The sequence below is a fragment of the Oncorhynchus tshawytscha genome, linkage group LG01 (genome assembly GCF_018296145.1).
Source record: "Oncorhynchus tshawytscha isolate Ot180627B linkage group LG01, Otsh_v2.0, whole genome shotgun sequence".
In the NCBI taxonomy this organism is placed as follows: domain Eukaryota; kingdom Metazoa; phylum Chordata; class Actinopteri; order Salmoniformes; family Salmonidae; genus Oncorhynchus; species Oncorhynchus tshawytscha.
Window position 1 is genome coordinate 94199377 of NC_056429.1, and position 22423 is coordinate 94221799.

Genomic DNA, 22423 nt, shown 5'->3' on the forward strand with positions numbered 1-22423 from the left:
CTCTCCCCCATGTGACCTACTTGTTGTGTGTATGTAGTGACATGTACAGTCTGTGTAACTGATAGATGCACACACACACTACATTTTCATGATTTTTAATGTATGTAAATGTGTAGGATCCCAGTAAGACTGTCGCCATCGACTTCAGCTAATTGGGATCCTAATCAAATCGCTTAAAACAATTGTATGACGGTGTCTCTATGACTCTGTCTGTGAGCACAATATATCATGCCCAGCCCTGTATGGAGATGTATAGAGCCCTGTATGGAGACGTATAAAGCCCTGTATGAAGACGTATAAAGCCCTGTATGGAGATGTATAGAGCCCTGTATGGAGACGTATAAAGCCCTGTATGAAGACGTATAAAGCCCTGTATGGAGATGTATAGAGCCCTGTATGAAGACGTATAAAGCCCTGTATGGAGATGTATAGAGCCCTGTATGGAGACGTATAAAGCCCTGTATGGAGATGTATAGAGCCCTGTATGGAGACGTATAAAGCCCTGTATGGAGACGTATAAAGCCCTGTATGGAGATGTATAGAGCCCTGTATGGAGACGTATAAAGCCCTGTATGGAGATGTATAGAGCCCTGTATGGAGACGTATAAAGCCCTGTATGAAGACGTATAAAGCCCTGTATGGAGATGTATAGAGCCCTGTATGGAGACGTATAAAGCCCTGTATGAAGACGTATAAAGCCCTGTATGGAGACGTATAAAGCCCAGTATGGAGATGAATAAAGCCCTGTATGGAGATGTCTAAAGCCCTGTATGGAGATGTATAAGCCCTCTATGGAGATGTATAAAGCCCTGTATGGAGATGCACAAAGCCATGTATAAAGCCCTGTATGGAGATGTAATAAGCCATGTATTGAGACATATAAAGTCCTGTATGGAGACGTATAAAGCCCTGTATGAAGACGTATAAAGCCCTGTATGGAGATGTATAGAGCCTTGTATGGAGATGTCTAAAGCCCTGTATGGAGATGAATAAAGCCCTATATGGAGATTAAGAAAACCCTGCATGGAGATGTATAGAGCCCTGTATGGAGATGAATAAAGCCCTGTATGGAGATGAATACAGTCCTGTATGGAGATGAATAAAACCCTGTATAGAGATGAATAAAACCCTGTATGGAGATGAATAAAACCCTGTATGGAGATGAATAAAACCCTGTATGGAGATGAATAAAACCCTGTATGGAGATGAATAAAACCCTGTATGGAGATGAATAAAACCCTGTATGGAGATGAATAAAGCCCTGTATGGAGATGAATACAGCCCTGTATGGAGATGAATAAAGCCCTGTATGGAGATGTATACATTCCTGTATGGAGATGAATAAAACCCTGTATGGAGATGTATAGAGCCCTGTATGGAGATGAATAAAACCCTGTATGGAGATGTATAGAGCCCTGTATGGAGATGAATAAAACCCTGTATGGAGATGTAGAGAGCCCTGTATGGAGATGAATAAAACCCTGTATGGAGATGTATAGAGCCCTGTATGGAGATGAATAAAACTCTGTATGGAGATGTATAGAGCCCTGTATGGAGATGAATACAGCCCTGTATGGAGATGAATAAAACCCTGTATGGAGATGTAAAGAGCCCTGTATGGAGATGTATAAAGCTCTGTTAGTTTAGTTGCATTGTAGTGCTATGTATACAGTATGCATGTACTATATGTATGTATGTTTTCATGTCTCTACTAAGGTTAAATGAGATGACATGCTATTTTCAAATTGATTACCTGTCACACCCTGACCATAGTTTGCTTTGTATGTTTCTATGTTTTGGTTGATCAGGGTGTGATCTGAGTGGGCATTCTATGTTGGATGTCTTGTTTGTCTATTTCTATGTCTGGCCTGATATGGTTCTCAATCAGAGGCAGGTGTTAGTCATTGTCTCTGATTGGGAACCATATTTAGGTAGCCTGGGTTTCACTGTGTGTTTGTGGGTGATTGTTCCTGTCTCTGTGTTTGCACCAGATAGGACTGTTTTGAGTTTTCACATTTCTTGTTTTGTTAGTTATTTCATGTATAGTTGTCTTTATTAAAAACATGAATAACCACCACGCTGCATTTTGGTCCGCTTCTCTTTCACCAGAAGAAAACCATTACATTACCTAACGTTTAATTGATTACGTGAGTGATTTAAACCATTCAACAATTAAACTATTAATAACCTAGTTTATATAGAGAGGCTATCTCCCAAATCCACTCTGAAAGATCTGAAGATATTATATATCAATAGCAGTCAATCATTAACTATTCTTTACCTTCTATCATTCTCATCTGAATGTCATAAAGTTCTTGGTTATCTGCGCGAACCATAGCATAAATGATGAATCAGCAACATATAAAATTTGCTTAATTATTAACTAAATAATCACAGAAATATGTAACAAACACATAGTAGATATTGGTTACTAACAATGATAGGAAAGAGTCGCTAGAGGGCTAAGCCAATATGACGGCTTGGTAGACAAAGGGAAGGGGGTGTGGACTGAGAGAGTGAGAGAGGGGAAGCCACGATTTACACCCAGAAAGGGCCACGTAATGATAATGCACTGTGTATGGATGCATGTACACTAGCATTCAAAAGCATCCCGGAGTCGCCTCTTCACTGTTGACGTTGAGACGGGTGTTTTGAAGGTATTATTTAATGAAGCTGCCAGTTGAGGACTTGTGAGGTGTCAGTCTCAAACTAGACACTCTAATGTACTTGTCCTCTTCAGTTGTGCACTGGGGCCTCCCACTCCTCTTTCTATTTTGGTTAGGGCCAGTTTGTGCTGTTCTGTGAAGGGAGTAGTACACAGTATTGTACGAGATCTTCCGTTTCTTGGCAATTTCTCACCATAATTTCTTAGAACAAGAATAGACTGACGAGTTTCAGAAGAAAGGTCTTTGTTTCTGGCCATTTTGAGCCTGTTATCAAACCCACAAATGCTGATGCTACAGATACTCAACTAGTCTAAAGAAGGCCAGTGTTATTGCTTCTTTACAGTAATCAGGACAACAGTTTTCAGCTGTGCTAACATAATTGCAAAATGGTTTTCTAATGATCAATTAGCCTTTTAAAATGATAAACTTGGATTAGCTAACACAACGTGCCATTGGAACACAGGAGTGATGGTTGGTGATAGGTGGCCTCTGTAGGCCTACGTAGATATTCCATAACAAATCAGCTGTTTCCAGCTACAGTAGTCATTAAGAACATTAGCGATGTCTACACTGTATTTCTGATCAATTTGATGTTATTTTTTAAATTTGATTTTCTTTAAAAAACAAGGACATTTAGAAGTGACCCCAAACTTTTGAATGGCAGTGTATGTATGTGTGAGTCTTTTGGAGGTGTTGGGTAAAAGCAGAAGTTGCATTTTGGTTAGACCTTTTGGTTAGACCTTGTGTGAATTTACCAATGAAGTGATATTTTAACCATAATCTTGTTGTAATAGGTTGATGTGCTTGATTGATTATGCACTCTCTGCATGTGTATATCTTTGGATACATGTATATTTTCAAACACAACCTTATGATTTAGTGCATGTGTGTGTGTGTGTGTGTGCATGCAATGTGAATACACTCATTAGTTGGGAAGGGGAATTGAAGTGAATACTCTAGAACACTTAAGAATGATTTTCTCATGTCTTTAGGCACAATGCCATCTGAAAGCTAGGTCAAGCGTCCAATACAGACACACACACTGACTGGAGCCCGAATATGTCATAACCAATAGACACTGTGTATTCCATTCCCCCCCCCCTGGGTGTCCCCTCACTGACAGGAGGCTGTTTATCCCCCCTTGGTGTCCCCTCACTGACAGGAGGCTGTTTATTTCATTCCCCCGGGTGTCCCCTCACTGACAAGAGGCTGTTTATTCCATTTCCCCACCCCGGTGTGTAAAATGTCAACCACTACTCAACCACATCATACATTTTGTTTTAACTGAACCAATAATACATTAGTGGCCCCAGGCAATCCAGATAGAGAACTAGCTAACGATAGGTAGCCTCGATTTGGAATCATGGGGAGTAGGTAGTGGGCCCAAGATGGAAAACATGAAGTTGATCCCTGTCGAGGGAGGAGCAGGTTTTTTGGATATGATAGTAAAACATTCTTATGATGACTATAACATTTGTTGGCACCTTCAATTCGTGCACATTTTCTCACACAAAGTATATTTTAACACTCTTGTCTTCTCAGGCAACTTTGTCAAACTGCTAAACTTGGAACCAATCAGAACTCCCGTACATAACCCTTGTGATGATGGCAGCCAATGACCTGCTTCTATCTTCAATGTAAACACAGCCTCTTGTGAAAACGGGAGCTGCTCTCTGATGAAGAGGAGCATATATAGTTCAGTCCCCAAGACTGAAACAAGATAAATATCTGTTTTCGAGTGCACTTGAAATATGCAACATGTAATATACCTGTAAATTGTCTTGCTCATAGGAAGAGGTATCTCTGTTAACCATTTAGTTAATTTATTGAAAGCTAGCCAATGTTACAGTTTGACTAGCCTAGCCAGCAACTGTCAATTTGAGTTACATTAGCAATCTCTCTGTCAGTGAACACACATTTTAAATCATATTTTGGCATGATTATACTGTATGTCTCATTTCCATCAGAACATCCTGAATTCGTTGGGGGCATGGACTCTACAAGGTGTCAAAAGCGTTCCACAGGGATGCTGGCCCTTGTTGACTATAATGCTTACCACAGTCGTGTCAAGTTGGCTGGATGTCGTTTGGGTGGTAGACCATTCTTGATACACATAGGAAACTGTTGAGCGTGAAAATCCAGCGGGGTTGCAGTTCTTGACACAATCAAACTGATGAGCCTGGCTCCTACTACAGTAACCCATTCAAAGGCACTTGCATCTTTTGTCTGGCTCATTCATCCCCTCAATCCATGTCTCAAAAGTCTCAAGGCTCAAAAATCCTTATTTAACCTGTCACCTCCCCATCATCTACACTAATTGGAGTGTAATAGGTGCCATCAATAAGGGATCATAGCTTTCACCTAGATTCACCCGGTCAGTCTATTGTAATGGACTGTTCCTAATGTTTTGTACACTCAGTGTATAGCATACCTTGCAATACAATCTTCTCTAAAAACAGTTTTACAATGTGCTCTGCAATAAGATAACCAGAGTTTGATTTCTAAACCAAATGAGTTCTCAAATTGCAGCTGCTCAATACCATGGTGGGCAGCATCATGTTGAATGCATTGGACCATAAAGTATGGAGAATGATAAAGATTCTGTAGGATTATTGAAAAAGCTGTTGGGAAATTAATGTTTGAGTTTCAAATGCTAAATGTTTAGTACATTTGAGTATATTTAGGTGGTTTAAATGATTAACTTTCCTACTAACCTTCTAAAAGTTGATGGTACCAAAATCCAATACAATCATTATTCTACTAACTATGAGAGACATGTTTTCCAGAATGTACATTTCATGCATATATTTCATGCATATTCATCAAACTAACAACACCATCACAAAAGTGTTTCACCATTTATTGAGTACTGAGTCAAATTGTAAAGGATTCTCAGGCAGTATTTGAAGCATCTAAATATACTGTAGTGTAACCTACCAATCAATGTATATCAAGTGCCGTCGAGGGCACTCGATCTTACCATGGAGCATAAATAAGAGCTTTCCCATCTATGCCAAAATCCTGGGCCTCTGATGAAGACTGTAGAACTGTCATCATCACAAGTTTCAGTATTACCCCTTCTCACTAGGAGCATTTGTGTTCCCACTCTGGTCAACAATGTAAAAGGATCCGACCCTGGTTACCAATGTAGCTGACCAATATAGAGAGAGCCAAAGTGTGTATGGTCCATAGACCATTTATGTCAAAAACTTGGTTTATCCCTAGAAGCAGGACAGAGGAGAGCTGAATAGATCATGTGAGACAAACGCAAGAGACAAGAATGAATAAAATAAATAATCACAACAAACAGCAAACATGAACATCCTGACAGTCTGAATCATCAAGCAATCATCCCGCTATTGACAGGGATAATGAGCCATTTCTGTATGAATTTCAGTATGAAATTAGAGGGTCCTGCCTTGATGACTGTTTCAGATTTATATAACTTGTTCTCTAGATTTCTGTAGTCTTCAACTTATTACTTTGAATAAAACACTTCTTGTCCCAGAATGACATGCTAGCTAGTGCTAAAGCTATCTGCTCCTGATAGCTAACAACATATCTACTCTTTGTAACTACTGTAGCTAGCTACATTACTAGTTAACGGTTGGTTACAAATTAATAAAAAAATACTTTACCTGTTAGAAGATGGTGTCTCTCTCTCTCTCTCTCTCTCTCTCTCTCTCGATGTCACCTGCTGTCAACTACCTTAGCTATGGATAATGGGATTGGCAGACTTGATCAGCAGAGATAGTAACACTTACTTTTATGGTCGCTAGCTGGACTGGACAGACAAACCCTGCAGGGTGACCCTGTGGTCAGAAGAAATAATTATATACATTAAGTAAAAATTAGCTCCTCTTATGACAGAGATTGGTGATCTCAAAAACGAAAGCAGATAGCTACAGCCCAAATGCTAGAGAGGGGTTCAGACGATAGACTCCTTAGCTAGCTAGCTTGCTACGTTTAAAAATATATATATATTATTCTTAGTTCTCATCTATTCATGCATCAGATGGAAAGCAACATGTGTTTTCTCAAGTAAGTAGCATTACTGCTTTCCTTCATTAATGAGTAGGTTTACTTCTGTAACTAATGAGGACAATAATGCTAGCTAGCCTAGTTAACGTTACGTGATTAGCTTGCTAAAGTTAGCTGGCTATCTAATGTTAACTAAGTTGGCTAGTTTTCTATCTGCAGTGCCTTGCAAAAGTATTTACCCCGCATGGCATTTTTCCTATTTTGTTGCATTACAACCTGTAAAATAAATAGATTTTTATTTGGATTTCATGTAATGGACGTACACAAAATAGTCCAAATTGGTGAAGTAAAATGAAAAAAATTACTTGTTTCAAAATATCCAAATAAATAAAAAACAGAAAACTGGTACGTTCATATATGTATTCACCCCCTTTGTTATGAAGCCCCTAAAAAATATATGTTGTAACCGATTACCTTCAGAAGTCACATAATTAGTTAAAGAAAGTCTGTGTGCAATCTAAGTGTCACATGATCTGTCACATGATCTCAGTATATATGCACCTGTTCTGAGAGGCCCCAGAGTTTGCAATACCACTAAGCAAGGGGCACCACCAAGCAAGCGGCACTATGAAGACCAAGGAGCTCTCCAAACAGGTCAGGGACAAAGTTGTGGAGAAGTACAGATAAGGGTTGGGTTATAAAAAAAGATCTTAACTTTGAACATCCCACGGGGCACCATTAATCCATTATAAAAAAAATGGAAAGAATATGGCACCAAAACAAACCCGCCAAGAGAGGGCCGCCCACCAAAACTCATGGACCAGGCAAGGAGGGCATTAATCAGAAAGGCAACAAAGCGACCAAAGATAACCCTGAAGGAGCTGCAAAGCTCCACAGCGGAGATTGGAGTATCTGTCCATAGGACCACTTTAAGCTGTACACTCCACAGAGCTGGGCTATACAGAAGAGTGGCCAGAAAGAAGCCATTGCTTAAAGAAAAAAATAAGCAAACGTTTGATGTTCGCCTAAAGGTATGTGGGAGACTCCCAAATATATGAAAGAAGGTATGCTGGTCAGATGAGACTAAAATGGAGCTTTTTGGCCATCAAGGAAAACGTTATTCCTGTGGCGAACCCAACACCTCTCATCAATTTGAGAACACCATAAGCATGCTGCTAAATCAACACTTGAGTGGTTTAATGGGAAACATTTAAATGTCTTGGAATGGACTAGTCAAAGTCCAGACCTCAATCCAATTGAGAATCTGTGGTATGATTGCTGTGCACCAGCGGAACCCATATGTTGGCAAGATGTGCCAAGCTTATGTAGACATACCCAAGAGATGTGCAGCTGTATTTGCTGCAAAACGTGTCTCTACAAAGTATTGACTTCTGGGGGGAGTGAATAGTTATACAGGCTCAAGTTTTCTGTTTTTTGTCTTATTTCCTGTTTGTTTCACAATAAAGGTTCATTTTAATTCTAGGTTGTAAGGCAACAAAATAGGAAAAATGCCAAGGGGGTGTATACTTTCGCAAGCCACTGTAATTGTGTTCTTGCTTGCTGATTTACTCAGCTACAGTAGCTAGCTTGCTAACGTTAAATGGTTTGCTAATGTTAGTTAGCTAGCTAGCTAACAACATTGACTACCGTTATATGTACATTAAGAGGAGAAAGAATCCCCTTTGTTGAATGTCAAGAGCTGTTGGCTTAATCTGTGTCCGTCCCTATGGGTCTGTCTGTCTGTACTCCCATAAATACTTGACAAGCATATATTTCAAAAACTATATCAGAATTATAAAGGGACTGTTCTGTATGCTGCATCTTCCACATGCTATTTCACTACGATGCTCGTTCTCTGATTAAATTGTTTTTTAAACCAAGCCAGTGGTTTTGACAGGAAGATAACACATGAAAATAGAGTATCACAAAAAGTCACAAATGGTGGCAGACAACATCCCGTGCTGACCTTTCTATACAGTCCAAACATGAAGGCAATGCACCACCCTTACTGTACTGTACAGGATAACGCAAATATACATCATATCAGACCTCCAGTTATAGTGCTACTCCTAGCCAACAGCCATGCAGAAAGACAATCCTCAAGAGAACATAGAAGAAGGAATGAGCACACACTGATTAGATTGGAGAGAGATGGAGGGGAGTGGAGCGGAGGGGAACGGAGGAGTTGAGGGTAGTGGAGGGGGAGTGGATGGAATTAGAGGGGAGTGGAGTGGAGGGTAGTGGAGGGTAGTGGAGCGGAGGGGAGCGGATGGGAACGGAGGGGAGTTGAGGGTAGTGGAGGGGGAGTGGATGGAATTAGAGGGGAGTGGAGTGGAGGGTAGTGGAGGGGAGTGGAAGGGGATTGGATGGAAGTGGAGGGTAGTGGAGCGGAGGGGAGCGGATGGGAATGGAGGGGGAGTGGAGGGAATTGGAATGGAAGTGGAGGGAATTGGAGGAGAGTGGAGGGGAGTGGAGGGCATTGGAATGGGAGTGGAGGGCATTGGAATGGGAGTGGAGGGAATTGGAATGGGAGTGGAGGGAATTGGAATGGGAGTGGAGGGGATTGGAGGAGAGTGGAGGGGAGTGGAGGGGATTGGAAGGGAGTGGAGTGGAGGGTACTGGAGTGGAATGGAGGAGATTGGATGGGGAGTAGATGGGATTGGAGGGTAGTGAGGGGAGTGGAAGGGGAGTGGAGGGTAGTGGAAAGGATTGAAAGGGGAGTGGATGTGATTTTACCCCAGGGCAGAGACAAGAGAATGGAGAGAGAGTTCAAACCCACTCAACACAATCACCACTGTTAATACAATATTGACATGCACTAATGGCCTTAGCTCTGAGACTGACTGGGCAGTGTGGCGGGGGCTGCTGGTGTTTGCATGTCTGTGTGTTAGAGGAGTAGTGGCAGCGAGGCAACGCAGAGATCGCGTGGAGGGTCTGGCCGTAGCCGCCGCTCTAGCCCCTTCAAGACCCACTTTAGACTGAACAGCTAAACACACACACCGTCCTATTTGTCTGTATGTATTAAGCTCAGACACTTGACCACTGCAACGCTTAACCCCCTCAGAAGGACCAGACACGGAAGCTTTAAAGACCCATACAGACACACACATCCATACACGCATGCACACACAGACAACACACACACACACACATCAGCCTTTAAACAATGCCAATACAATAGTACTAGCCTTTCACCAAACCCCTGTGAACATCCTCCTGTGAACATCCTCCTGTGAACATCCTCCGGTGAATATCCTCCTGTGAACATCCTCCGGTGAATATCCTCCTGTGAATATCCTCCTGTGAACATCCTCTTGTGAACATCCTCTTGTGAACATCCTCCTGTGAACATCCTCCTGTGAACATCCTCCTGTGAACATCCTCTTGTGAACATCCTCCTGTGAACATCCTCCTCTGAATATCCTCTTGTGAACATCCTCTTTTCCGTTAAATTCTATTTATGTACTAATCAGTTGCACAGTAGTAAAGAAGAACATAGGAGTTTGGTACAGGGTTTAACATCCTGGTTAGAACATGGCTGGTGCTAGGGCCCGCGCCAGTAAATGGCTTCTCTTTAGGTCTATATTCTTCTGCTTAGATCATGCTTCTCTGGATAATATGGTGAGGTGTAATAGGGACAGGAACACCTTGGATAAAGCCATTCTCTTCTAAATAACAGAGGAGAGGGTTTCATGGAAATTAGACTTCCCTTGGAGAGACTTTAAGTCATTACATTCAATCTCCCACCAACAATACACAGCATCTGAAACCAGGCCTCACACTAGTTTTACTTAGGAGCCATTTCAATTACCGGGTTGTCCAATTACGGATTCCAGGCAAGGGAGAACGGAAGGAGAGAGGAGTAGATCCCAAATGATACCTTATTCCCAATATCGTTCACTACTTTTGACTAGAGCCCTATGGGGCCTGGTCAAAAGTAGTGTACTATATAATGCCATTTGGGACACAGATGTGTCATGGGGCTAAATTCCCATTTCTGATAGTGAGATGGTGCTATCACCATCAGATAGTACACTATCTCTCTCCCATCCCATGCTTTATGATTGACAGGTGATCCATGCATTGTGTGTGTGTGTGTGTGTGCACGTGCATGCGTGTGTGTTTGCTCATGTGTGTGTGTGTGATGTGTGGCATCATACCGTACAATTCAGGATTGTGATTGGGGCTGGGGACCAGGGACTGTGAAATAGAGTTTCTCTCCGTCTTGTGGAGGCAGTGTACGGCTGGGTGCCCATGACGACTCACCAGAGAAAGCTCGGAAATGGTGTCTGTCGGCGCATGTGACTCGCTCTCCTCGGATGCATGCCAAATGGCATCCTATTCCCAATACCGTGGGATATCCTGTGGGTTCTGGTAAAAAATAGTGCACTGTATAGGGAATAGGATACAATTTAGGAAGTTGTCTCCTCTTCCTCAGATACTGTACGTATTGGTTTCATTGTAAAATGGCTGCTCTGCATCCCAGCTAGCTAATGCATTTGGTAAAAATGTTGTTCCATACTCATTCACTCCTTATTTCACTCTTGAGGTGCTTGAAATCGTCCGTCTCTCTCTGTCTCTGTCTCTCTCTCTCTCTCTCTCCAATTCAATTGGCTTGGGAAACATATGTTTACATTGGCAAGTGAAATGGATAAACACAAGTGATCCCCAAGTGATCCCCATGATAAGCTATGAATGAAAAGGCATTGTTTTCACTTCACTCTATACTCCTAAATGAAAAACTGCTTTTTAAAGTTACTTTCTTACAGTATCACCTCCATTGCATGCAGAAATGCTCGCACATACAAGCATGCACACACTGCACGGATTAGTCACTTTCTGTTGTTGTGTGTGGGAATGGTGTCTGTTTCTCTGTGTGTGTGGGAATGGTGTCTGTTTCTCTGTGTGTGTGGGAATGGTGTCTGTCTGTCTGTCTGTCTGTCTGTCTGTCTGTCTGTCTGTCTGTCTGTCTGTCTGTCTGTCTGTCTGTCTGTCTGTCTGTCTGTCTGTCTGTCTGTCTGTCTGTCTGTCTGTCTGTCTGTCTGTCTGTCTGTCTGTCTGTCTGTCTGTCGTGTGTGCGCGTGTGTGCCAGCCAGGCCCAAAGAGAGATGTACTGCTATGAGAAGAAATGAACCAGACCTGTTCTCACTAACGCCTCCTGTGAATAAACCTGCCAACCCGCTGGGTACAGGACATGCATTATGCCCCAGATAAAGGCCTCTACCACTACCACACCATAACACACACATCTCGCTGAAGGATGAATATGGATGTTCCTCTCCTTTATCCCTCTACTTTGTTCCTATTCCTTCCCTTTAAATGATCAGAACAGGGGTTCACCTGGAGTTAGCTATATAGTATACTGTATATCTCAACATCTCCTTATTCACAACCCTTCCATACAGTATAATCCTCTCTCTCTCTCTCTCTTATTGCCATTCAGCAGTTTACTCCATCCTCCCCTTACAGCGCAAACCACTACCAATGACAATAATGACTACCGCACACTCTCCCCTTGTCCCTTGTGCATATTTTGCATAGCAAAGTAGGCTATTTGCTTCAATTAATGCAAGCATTCCCACATTCTCCCAGTATTGCTGTCTCTGTATGGCTCATCATTAATAAGAAAACATTCGCCCTTTCTCCTTCTCTCCCCATATATTTCCTCGTCTCCTCTTACAACATTTAGGAGAGATTAATATTGCAGAACTTTAAGGTTCTCAAAGCCCCCGTCCTACTATGTTGCAAGCATATACTGCTATGTTACTGTGCATGTTACTGTGCATACTGCTATGTTACTGGTCAAAAGTGCACCAAATGGGCTATGTTCAAAAGTAGTGAACTACCTAGGGAATATGCTGTCATTTGCAACACATCTTGTCTGTTCACACATAATGGTCCACATTAATCATAAATATCATACTATTCAACATGAAGGCAATAACAATGTATATACAGTACCAGTTAAAAGTTTGGACACACCTACTCATTCAAGGGTTTTTCTATATTTTTACTATTTTCTACATTGTAGAATAATAGTGAAGACGTCAAAACTATGACAAAACACATGGAATCATGTAGTAACCAAACAAGTGTGAAACAAATAAAATATATTTTAGATTCTTCAAAGTAGCCACCCTTTGCCTTGATGACAGCTTCGCACACTCTTGGCATTTTCTCAACCAGCTTCATGAGGTAGTCACCTGGAATGCATTTCAATTAACAGGTGTGCCTTGTTTTTTTTGTTTTTTTTACACCTTTATTTCAACAAGGAACACAGACTGAGACCAAGGTCTCTTTTACAGCTGGGCCCTGCGTGTACATGCTTACACATACAGTAAAAGGTACAATGATTAAGAAACTACACCAGACAAACAAAACCATCACAGATAACACAAAACATACAGCAACAGATTACATTTACACACAGGTTATTCCCCTAACAGGTTATTCCCCTAACAGCACAAGAATTTACCCGAAACAGTTACAAGGAATACAAAAATAAAAATCCTCCAATAAATTTTTCAAATGGGCGACAAGAGTCCCAAGTCTAAGTTTAGTCTGCAGGCTATTCCATAGGCAAGGAGCGTAACAGGAAAAGGCAGCCATACCCAACTCTGTGGAAACCACATGGGCCTCAAGTGTAATCCATGCTTGAGACCTGGTTTTACGAATTCTAATTCTAATATTGATGAGTGATGATAAATAAGAAGGTAGCTTATTCAGAAGTGCTTTATAGACAAACACAAGAGCATGTTGTTCTCGTCTAACGGACAGCGAAGTCCAACCCACATTATGATATAAAACACAGTGGTGAGTTCTGTAACTAGCACCCGTAATAAACCTAAGTGAACAATTATAAGTAGCATCCAGCGATTTAAGCATGGATGCCGTAGCATGCATGTAAATAATATCCCCCATAATCTACAACAGACATAAAAGTAGCTTGCACAATTGGTCTTCTATTTGTAGAGGACAAACATGTCCTGTTTCTATAGAGGAAGCCCAGCTTGATTTTTAGCCGTTTACAAAGTTCGTCAATATGCATTTTAAAAGATAGTTCATCATCCAACCACATCCCTAAGTATTTACAGTGGGGAGAACAAGTATTTGATACACTGCCGATTTTGCAGGTTTTCCTACTTACAAAGCATGTAGAGGTCTGTCATTTTTATCATAGGTACACTTCAACTGTGAGAGACGGAATCTAAAACAAAAATCCAGAAAATCACATTGTGTGATTTTTAAGTAATTAATTAGCATTTTATTGCATGACCTAAGTATTTGATCACCTACCAACCAGTAAGAATTCCGGCTCTCAAAGACCTGTTAATCTTTCTTTAAGAAGCCCTCCTGTTCTCCACTCATTACCTGTATTAACTGCACCCGTTTGAACTCGTTACCTGTATAAAAGACACCTGTCCACACACTCAATCAAACAGACTCCAACCTCTCCACAATGGCCGAGAGCTGTGTAAGGACATCAGGGATAAATTGTAGACCTGCACAAGACTGGCATGGGCTACAGGACAATAGGCAAGCAGCTTGGTGAGAAGGCAACAACTGTTGGGGCAATTATTAGAAAATGGAAGAAGTTCAAGATGACGGTCAATCACCCTCAGTCTGGGGCTCCATGCAAGATCTCACCTCGTGGGGCATCAATGATCATGAGGAAGGTGAGTGATCAGCCAAGAACTACACAGCAGGACCTGGTCAATGACCTGAAGAGAGCTGGGACCACAGTCTCAAAGAAAACCATTAGTAACACACTACGCCGTCATGGATTAAAATCCTGCAGCGCACGCAAGGTCCCCCTGCTCAAGCCAGCGCATGTCCAGGCCCGTCTGAAGTTTGCCAATGACCATCTGGATGATCCAGAGGAGGAATGGGAGAAGGTCATGTGGTCTGATGAGACAAAAATAGAGCTTTTTGGTCTAAATTCCACTCACCGTGTTTGGAGGAAGAAGAAGGATGAGTACAACCCCAAGAACACCATGCCAACCGTGAAGCATGGAGGTGGAAACATCATTCATCTTCAAATTAATTACTTAAAAATCATACAATGTGATTTTCTGGATTTTTGTTTTAGATTCAGTCCCTCACAGTTGAAGTGTACCTATGGGAAGACCCAGAGTTACCTCTGCTAAAAGGGATAAGTTCATTAGAGTTACCAGCCTCAGAAATTGCAGCTCCCAAAAATGCTTCACAGAGTTCAAATAACTCTGATAAATCAACATTTGAGATTTTTGGTTCCAGCTGCTGTGTCTTTGTGAGACGCACAGTAGTTGAACGGATGATCTCCGCATGTGTGGTTCCCACCATGAAACATGGAGGAGGAGGTGTGGTGGTGTGGGGGTGCTTTGCTGGTGACACTGTCTGTGATTTATTTAGAATTCAAGGCACACATCCAGCATAGCTACCACAGTACTCTGCAGGGATACACCATCCCGTCTGTTTTGCGCTTAGTGGGACTATCATTTGTGTTTCAACAGGACAATGACCCAACACACCTCCTGGATTTGTAAGTGCTATTTGAGCAATTAGGAGAGTGATGGAGTGCTGCATCAGATGACCTGGCCTCCACAATCACCCGACCTCAACCCAATTGAGATGGTTTGGGATGAGTTGGTGAAGAGTGAAGAGTGAAGGAAAAACAGCCAACAAGTGCTCAGCATATGTGGGAACTCCTTCAAGACTGTTGGAAATGCATTCCTCATGAACCCGGTTGATAGAAAGCCCGCTAGAGTCGAGTTCTGTGGCCCCACAGAAATCAAATTAGCATAATAAAACAATCCCCATCAAAATATGTCAGTTTAAACTTGAGATATGTCTTTTTTGCATTGGATTCGTCTTAGTCCAAAGCATCTGCTGATGTCGCACTTCCGCATCTTCGGTGAAAGGTGGCAGAACTAGAGTGGTGTTTGTCAGACCATGAGATATCCGAAAATTGGTCTACTCACTAATTCATCTGTATAGCCCGAATGGTTTGGCCTACAAACTAGTATGACCCCTCTACGGAAAGATGAGACTGAAGTTGGTACAGCCGATCTGCCAACTTCTGTCTGTAACTTCCAAACAGTTTGGGTTACACGTGAGGTGAGACTCTCACGGACAACAAGATGCCAAGAGTGTGCAAAGCTGTCATCAAGGCAAAGGGTGACTTCTTTGAAGAATCTCAAATATAAAATATATTTAGATTTTTGTAACACTTTTTGGTTACTACATGATTCCATATGTGTTACTTCATAGTTTTGATGTCTTCACTATTATTCTACAATGTAGAAAATAGTCAAATTAAATACATATATCAGTGGAGGCTCCTTACAGCAGGAAGGGGAGGACCATCCTCCTTAGTAAATTTCATATATTTTATTGTGAAACATTTAAAAAGTTATCATTTTAAAGATAAAACTATAGTAAATACATGACCACCAAATAATTTATAAAAAACACACTGTTTTGCAATGAAGGTCTACAGTAGCCTCAACAGCACTCTGTAGGGTTGCACCATGGTAGAGAAGGAGGACAGCTAGCTACCGTGCTCTGTGTCCATTGACTTCAATACAAAACCTAGAAGGCTCATGGTTCTCACCCCTTTCCATAGACTTACACAGTAATTATGACTTCCGTAGGATGTCCTCCAAGTTTTGTGCACAGGGGCATTGTCATGCTGAAATAGGAAAGGGCCCTCGCCAAACTGCTGCCACAAAGTTGGAAGCACAGAATTGTCTAGAATGTAATTGTATGCTGTAGCGTTAAAATTTCCCTTCACTGGAATTAAGGGGCCTAACCTGAACCATGAAATACAGCCCCAGACAATTATTCCTCCACCAAACTTTACAGTTGGCACTTTGCATTGAGACAGGTAGCGTTCTCTTGGAATCCGCCAAACCCAGATTAATCCGTTGGACTGTCAGTTGGTGAAGCGTGATTCATCAATCCAGACAACACGTTTCCACAGCTCCAGAGTCCAATGGCGGCAAGCTTTATACCCCTCCAGCTAACACTTAGCATTGAGCATGGTTGTCTTAGGCTTGGTTGTCTTAGGCTTGTAGGCGGCTGCTCGGCCAAGGCAAGTCATTTCATGAAGCTCCCGAAAAACAGTTATTGTGCTGATGTTGCTTCCAGAGGCAGTTTTGAACTCGGTAGTGAGTGTCACAAGAGGACAGAGAAGTTTTATGCGCTACGTACTTCAGCACTCAACAGTCCCACTTTCTGAGCTTCTGTGGCCTACCACTTTGCGGCTGAGCCACTGTTGCTCCTAGACGTTTCCACTCCACAATAATAGCACTTACAGTTGAGCGGGGCAGCTGTAGTAGGGCAGAAATCTGACAAACTGATTGTTGGAAAGGTGGCATCCTATGATGGTGCCACGTTTAAGGTCACTGAGCTCTTCGGTAAGGCCATCCTACTGCTAATGTTTGTCTATGGAGATTGCATAGCTGTGTGCTCAATTGTATACATCTGTCTGCAATGGGTGTGGCTGAAATAGCTGAATCCACATACGTTTGTGTGTATATACTGTATCTAGAACAATAGCTTTCAACTTACTATCTTGTCAACAACATATGAAAATGAAATACATGTAAATGTGTTCATCCAATGCCAGGTCAAGCAAGCCATTCACCGATTTACCAATAAGAATGCACCAATAACAATGCACCAATATCAATGCACATTTCTTTGCATTAGTGTATTTTGCTTTGAAATAGCTCTCTTCTGCCCTCTAGTGAAACAAAGTATGCATTCCAAAGTCACCCTATTCCAATAGTGCACTTTTGACAAGAGCCCTATGGGCCCTCGTAATAAGTAGTGCACTAGGGAATAGGGTGCCATTTGAGATGCAGGAACATTCTTTAATATAAGGCTATACAGCTCACTACAATAGTGTCCATTCAGTCACGCCTCATAGTACATGTCCTGTTGACAGGTTGTTTTTCTGGCAACATCAAACAGATAAGAAGGCAAAGAAAAGATATCACAAACAGCCACCGTCCCATCACCGATAAGGACATGGCCCAGCTCCAAAACTCCCAGGCTCTGAATCCCGGTACAGCAAGTGGTCTGGTCCAGAAAGTGTGGTTGAACCTCCAGATTTATCTGGGACAAGGAGGGGAACAGACAACTAAAAGTCATTCCTTGTAAAAACAGACGAGAACTTTCTAAGGTATGTTGTTCATAGCCTGTTTGTGTTATTTCTAAGTTGGACTCAATTAGGCTACTGGAAAACAATATTTCTTACAATGCATTCACTCTCAGATACACCACCTAGCATATAACAAGGCCACAATGAATCATCTGGACCCAAGGGAGAGGGGCAGGGAGTCCAAGAGGGGATTCATGTTTGAGCAGCCAGGGAACCCGCTATGCCCAATGGCATCACCAGGGAAATATGTATCGAAATGCCTGGAGAACGCCCTTGCATTTTATCTCAGATATCAGTTTGTCTCTGTGAATGGTTTGTCCTCTGACAAATCAACTGTAAATTTCGGTGTTCCTCAAGGTTCCGTTTTAGGACCACTATTGTTTTCACTATATATTTTACCTCTTGGGGATGTTATTCGAAAACATAATGTTAACTTTCACTGCTATGCGGATGACACAGCACTTTGAGATATCAGCTGATGTACGAAGGGCTATATAAATACATTTGATTTGATTTGATATGATCTCCACCCAAGAAGAGGAGAGTGTATCAGGGACTCGATCAGTGCCGATGGGTGGGAACTATCTGGCAGCACTTCTACCAAGTTGTGCAGGGCAGCGGGAACAACTACATACACAAATCACAGAATCAGAAACACAGTTTCAAGACCAGAAACTGACCATAGAAAAGGCTTGTTTAGAAGCGAGGGAGATTATGTCAGTGAGTGGGCATCGGTGAGAAGGTTCGCTCCTTAGCTAATGCCATCCCTCATTGACAGACAGAAAATGCTGGAGAAACATCAAGGACATCAAGGCCGAAAACTAAGACCACACTGCAGCACCATCAACACCCAAAAGGCTGAAGCAAGGCAGCAGAAGTAGTAGCACAGACTCCTACAGATATTTCAACCAATGCACTGTCCAAGTGAATGTACAGATAAATGTGACATACAATAAGTAGCTATAGCTATAGGCTGGGTTTCTGTTTAGCACTTTGTGACATCATCTGATTTAAAAATACATGTGATTGATTGAGCTATGTCAGCTATGGTGGATAACAACAACAATGTAGGGTTTAATTTATTAAAATCAGATCAAATGAATGTCATGGATTGTCTTTCTTTTGCCTGAACAGCATCCTAACAAGAGAGCACATTTTCTCTGCCAGGCAAAATCACACATCATAAGCTCATTGCTATGGATGGATCCAAATGAAGCCAACTACAAAACAACTGCTTTGCTGTTATTCTGACTGCACTTTTTGACGTGACTGTATTTAACCATAGTTGGCTAGCTAGCAAGCAAAGGATGAGAACGTTGCCAGCCAGTATGGCAATGGAACATTTAGAATGAACAACTGGGTCACATCCATAAATACAGAACAAAAATACTGAACGACTGGGTCACGTCCATAAATACAGAACAAAAATACTGAACAACTGGGTCACGTCCATAAATACAGAACAAAAATACTGAACGACTGGGTCACATCCATAAATACAGAACAAAAATACTGAACAACTGGGTCACATCCATAAATACAGAACAAAAATACTGAACAACTGGGTCACATCCATAAATACAGAACAAAAATACTGAACAACTGGGTCACGTCCATAAATACAGAACAAAAATACTGAACAACTGGGTCACGTCCATAAATACAGAACAAAAATACTGAACAACTGGGTCACGTCCATAAATACAGAACAAAAATACTGAACAACTGGGTCACGTCCATAAATGCAGAACAAAAAATGAACAACTGTCCATAAAACAGAACTGGGTCACGTCCATAAATACAGAACAAAAATACTGAACGACTGGGTCACGTCCATAAATACAGAACAAAAATACTGAACAACTGGGTCACATCCATAAATACAGAACAAAAATACTGAACGACTGGGTCACGTCCATAAATGCAGAACGGGTGCCTAAAAACACCATGCCAATATATCCTCCAAACACCGGCTTCTCGGGTTTAATAGCATTGTCCTTTGGTATTGCTAGAGGCCACAGTCATATACAGTGGTATGTATTCATGGAGCAAATAAAAAAATTCACAGATAAAAAAAATTAAAAAACATAAAATAATGTATATTTCGTCTCTCTGATTCATAAGTTTCCTTCAATTCGCAAGAAGCTGAATATATCTCACTGATGAAAGCTTCCGAATGAGCGAAACAGCGCCCCTCTGTCTCTGTATGTGTAGACCATCTATCTGATGTTGTCTGGTAAAAAGAGTCTACTGTTGTCACCTGTAGCATTGAATACAAGGGAACCGAGAGAGCATTTGGCCTCCCTTAATATTTTTTTGTATAAAATAATAGGCAATCAGAGTTGAGCAAAACTGAGTGAGCTCAACTGTGAATGGTCAAGGGAAGCCAGTTTGGATTTGGCTTCACAACAAACACCTCACATCAAAAGCCAAAGGTCATTGACCAAAGAAACATTATTTTTTGCATCTCGTTGTGTTGTTATCCTTCGGTGGCTAGCTAGCTAAAACTGGCCCATTCCTAAATTAGCCATGGATGGAGATAGAGATTTGGAGTTGTGGTTTTACTTAATTTATATATCTCATGGTGGCATATGAACTACCAGGTTATAGAGCAAACAACGAAATGATCACAACACATTTTTTTCCTGGCTTGGCTTCCCCAGTGATTTTACCCACACACCGCTACTGGTAATATAATAATGAGTTTTCAAATGCAGCATGTAAAGTATAGAACAGTTGTCACGGAATATAATGACTGGAATATAATGGAATATAATGACTGGAATATAATGGAATATAATGACTGGAATATAATGGAATATAATGACTGGAATATAATGGAATATAATGACTGGAATATAATGACTGGAATATAATGGAATATAATGACTGGAATATAATGACTGGAATATAATAAGTGCTAATGAGAACAGAGTGGTTCTAAAGGACATCAGTACTAAAGTGACAGGAGAAGAAAAGTGCTCCAATGTCCCAAATAAACGTGTTCGTTGTTGCCGCCATGATGACGACAACACTTACCTTTAGTCGACTCTTCTGGCATAATGGCCGCTCAGTCAAGATACAATTTATATATGCAACTCAGCGTGTGGAACTCAATGTATGGAATGTGGCGTTCATAGCAAGACAAAAGCAAACTTGATGTGTGTTTTGTGATGGTTTACAACAAATGGTGACACAAAGGACAAAATGCATTCTTATATACTGTAGGGTGCTGTAGGTTGCACACACTGTATATAGATTTTTCTATTGTGTTACTGATTGTATGTTTGTTTATTCCATGTGTAACTCTGTGTTGTTTTTTGTCGCAATGCTTTGCTTTGTCATGGCCAGGTCGCAGTTGTAAATGAAAACTTGTTCTCAACTTGCCTACCTGGTTAAATAAAGGTGAAATAAATAAATACATACATACATACATACATACATACATACATACATACATACATACATACATACATACATACATACATACATACATACATACATACATACATACATACATACATACATACATACATACATATATATATATATATATATATATGTAGGATCTTAATCACCCTTGGAAGGAGAACTTTCCTGCAATGTAGGACATTGTGAACGTGTGTGTGTGTGTGTGTGTGCATGTATATGCGTGTGCGTGCACATGCACAAAGCAGTTGAAAGGTGTGTCTTACCGTCGTTGCAGAGTGGCCCTCCGAAAGATGTCATGCTACAGTCACAGTTGAACCCCTCCCACTGCTGCAGGCACACACCCTGATTGGCACATGAGTCCTCCTGGCATGTTGTACTGGGGCCTGGGCACAGGGAGGGAGGGATCACTTAAAATATGCGATTGGAATTTAAAATTAAACACGTATATGTGATTAAAAGCATAATCCAACTTAATCTTTGCAGTCCATTTACCAGTTTATATACTGACACATGGCATTTGTCAGCCTGAGACAAAGATACCTGTACCTACATGTACATGCTACCTCAACAAACCGGTGCCCCCGCACATTGACTCTGTACTGGTAGCCCCTTGTATATATATATATATATATATTTTTTTTTACTGCTGCTCTTAAAACTTGTTACTTTTATCTATTATTATTGATTTGATAACCTCTCTGTCTCTGTTTCTGTTTCTGTCTCTCTCTCTCTCTCTCTCTCTATCTGTCTCTTTCTGTGTCTCTCTCTATCTCAATTCAATTGAATTCAATTCAAGGAGATTTATTGGCATGGGAAACATATGTTAAAACATTGCCAAATCAAGTGAAGTAGATAATATACGAAAGTGAAAAAAAAACAATAAAAATGAACAGTAAACATTACACCGATAGAAGTTCCAAAAGAATAAAGACATTACAAATGTCATATATGTCAAATGTCTATATGTCTCTGTATATGTCTCTCTCTGTCTCTGTTTATGTCTCTCTATATGTCTCTGTCTCTCTCTGTCTCTCTCTGTATATATATATATATATATATATATATATATCTCTGTGTCTCTGTATATGTCTCTCTGTATGACTCTTTATATGTCTCTCTCTCTGTGTCTCTCTGCATCTCTCTTTGTCTCTCTCTCTCTGTGTATATGTCTCTTTGTCTCTATCTCGCTCTCGCTCTG

At 41.1% G+C, this 22423-nt stretch overlaps 1 protein-coding gene across 3 annotated transcripts in view; it reads right to left on the minus strand.

Annotated features, from left to right (window-relative positions):
- LOC112260173 (neurexin-1a) overlaps positions 1–22423 on the minus strand; it is a 495882-nt gene that overhangs the window by 352121 nt on the left and 121338 nt on the right. For all 3 annotated transcript variants that reach the window (XM_042327452.1, XM_042327447.1, XM_042327443.1), the window contains exon 10: positions 21489–21608. In XM_042327452.1, coding sequence (XP_042183386.1) covers positions 21489–21608 — 120 coding nt within the window. The remainder of the gene's footprint in view (positions 1–21488; positions 21609–22423) is intronic.